At 51.0% G+C, this 2500-nt stretch overlaps 1 protein-coding gene across 2 annotated transcripts in view; it reads left to right on the top strand.

Moving 5' to 3' along the window:
* Positions 1-2500, top strand: part of LOC311340123 (synaptogyrin-3-like) — a gene marked incomplete at its 3' end in the record, with an annotated part of 6119 nt that overhangs the window by 1492 nt on the left and 2127 nt on the right. Inside the window, exons 3-4 of one of the 2 annotated variants that reach the window (XM_084464989.1) lie at positions 392-537; positions 728-1071. In XM_084464989.1, coding sequence (XP_084321115.1) covers positions 392-537; positions 728-835 — 254 coding nt within the window. Of the gene's footprint in view, positions 1-391; positions 538-727; positions 1072-2500 lie in introns of those variants that run through there. The other variant, XM_084464988.1, reaches the window with a different exon arrangement.

Raw genomic sequence — 2500 nt, 5'->3', positions numbered from 1 at the left:
CACGCACACAAGTATGCACGCACACACACACACACACACACACACACACACACACACACACACACACACACACACACAATCACTCGCACAAACACACACACACTTACAATCTTACATACAAAAACACACAGACACACAAACACACACACACACACACCTGGTCAGACTCATATTTACACATACACACACACCTGGTCAGACTCATATTTACACATACACACACACACACACAACCACTCACGCTCATACACACACTCATACACACACTCTTACAAACACACACGTAAACGCACACATTTGGTACCCTAGCTTTACCTCTATTTTCATGATACTTTCTACTTTGTTGTTTCTACCTAAACCGACGTGTGGCTTCATGTTCTCCTGCTCTCAGGTCTGGCCAGCTTTCTTTGGTTTGTTGGCTTCTGCTTTCTGGCCAATCAGTGGCAGGCCACGTCTCCAGAAGAGCTGCCATTGGCCCAGGGCTCCGACGCCGCCAGGGCAACCATTGCCTTCTGCTTCTTCTCCATCCTGACCTGGGTCAGTACGTAGCGCCCTCCGGTCCGCCTCCACTCCCCACGTTTGTGTCACCATGTGCGGTTTATACATTGTTCCCATACCGTGTCTCCCATCTCAATGTCTTACCGAGGTGTGTGTGTGTGTGTGTGTGCGTGCGTGTGTCTGTGTGTGTCTGTGTGTGTGTGTGTGTGTGTGTGTGTGTGGGTCCTAGGGCTACCAGTGCCTGCTGACATTAAGCAGGGTTAAGGACATTGTCATCATGGAGGAAAAACACCATCTCCTGCCTAGGAGCCCTCCCACCTCAATAACGCCCGTCTAACCTTGTGTTCCCTCCAGCCCGTCCCACCGTCACATCCCCCCCCTCCGCCTCGCCACGAGCCCCTAATCGCTTTTTAGCTTTTTTATTTTTCGTTTACGACTTTAGCGCTTAAACGGCGGCGTAAGCGAATGCCGTCGTTTCGGCTAACTTTCGCTTCTTTTGTAGTTCGCTCTCCACCCCCCTCTTCCTCCCTGCTCTCCACGTCAGCACAAACGCGCCTCTCTCTTGCACGCCTCTCGTCTCTCTCTCTCTCTCTCTCTCTCTCTCTCTCTCTCTCCCTGCCAGATTTTCTTATTTCTTTTTCTTTTTTCTCTATTCTCCTTTTTTTCTTTTTCTCTCTCTCTCTCTCTCCGCTCAGCCTTCTGCGGTGTAAGCCGTTCCTCAGGAGTCGGTATCTTCGTGGGGGGGGGGGGGTGCGCCGTTCCTCCGCACAGTCAAGTCAGTCAACACTGTAATCCTGTCGACTGCCTGTGAACACGCAGCGAGGCCCGCCTCCCCCCCCCCCCCCCTTTTTGTGTGGGGTTCTCTCTCCTGATTGGATGACGTGGGACGCTGGGTAACCAGAGACCCCGGTCAGACCCGCGTCAGTGACTCAACACTCTGTCGACGCCTCGTCGGAATAAAGAGAGATAATTAACACTTTAATTAATAAATATCGCTTTCAGCGCCTTTAACAGCCAAGATCAAACCTCCCACGTACTATGTGTAGTAGAAACCTATTCTGGACCTCTCTTCAGAGAACGCTGGGATGTCAGACCTCTCTGTTTCTCTCTCGTGCTGTGTTCCAACATCCATACTGTCCGCACTCACTATGCTTAGTTTGAGTAGGTAGGGCGTTCCAATTCAGATCGGGGCGAAAAGAAGTGTACCTAAAGGACCCGGATGGTGTACTCAAAACGGTCAAACCGTACGTAGCGGAAAAGGCGGCGCCGGGCTGAGCCAACATCGGCACATTTTCCACATAGCCTGCATTAATTGAGTTATTTTGTAGCTTTTATAGCTTTTTATAGCTGCTATGCGTAAAGAGTTCACCGTTCACAGTGGGATGTTTTTTTGCGGGGGAGGAGCCACGGCGGCAGTCGCAATCGTAATTTCCAGGTAGTCCAAGTATTCGATTTGGAACGATGCTGACATCTGAAAATCAGAGCACTTAGTCAGTGCGGATAGCGTACTACGTGCGAGTGTACTCATGGAAGTATGGACATTGGAACTCAGCATTGGTCTTTCGTTTTGTTTTGTTACTAACACGCCAGGTCGCACACATATATCGACTCCAAATTCTCTCCGGCTCGACCACTGCTGCAGAGCCGAATAAAACGAAATGCTCCCCCTTATCGTGTCTGTCTTTATATTAGGGTAAAAAAAAAAAAAGAAATCTCAACATCGATTACAGCGCGACGGAGCCCTTGTGGCGCGTCTCGTTGTGCTATTATCGTCTGGACTCTCGAGCTCTTTGTGTCTGCCCGTCAAGTAGTACTAGTCAAGTAGTACTTGCCCATACTAGTCCTATTATGTGTAGTAGAAACCTCTTCTGGAACCCGGCGGACCTTCTTCAGAGAACGCTGGGCTGTCAGACGGCAGCGTACAGTAGGGGGCAGGAGGGTCTGGGGGAGGGGGGGGGGGGGGCTCTCTTCACCAGCCGCCCACCCGCCGCTGCGGTGGGTC

The sequence above is a fragment of the Micromesistius poutassou genome (assembly GCF_964030765.1).
Source record: "Micromesistius poutassou genome assembly, chromosome: 3".
Taxonomy (NCBI): Eukaryota; Metazoa; Chordata; class Actinopteri; order Gadiformes; family Gadidae; genus Micromesistius; species Micromesistius poutassou.
The sequence above is the reverse complement of the archived record's forward strand: the minus strand, read 5'-3'. Positions and strand labels throughout refer to the sequence as shown.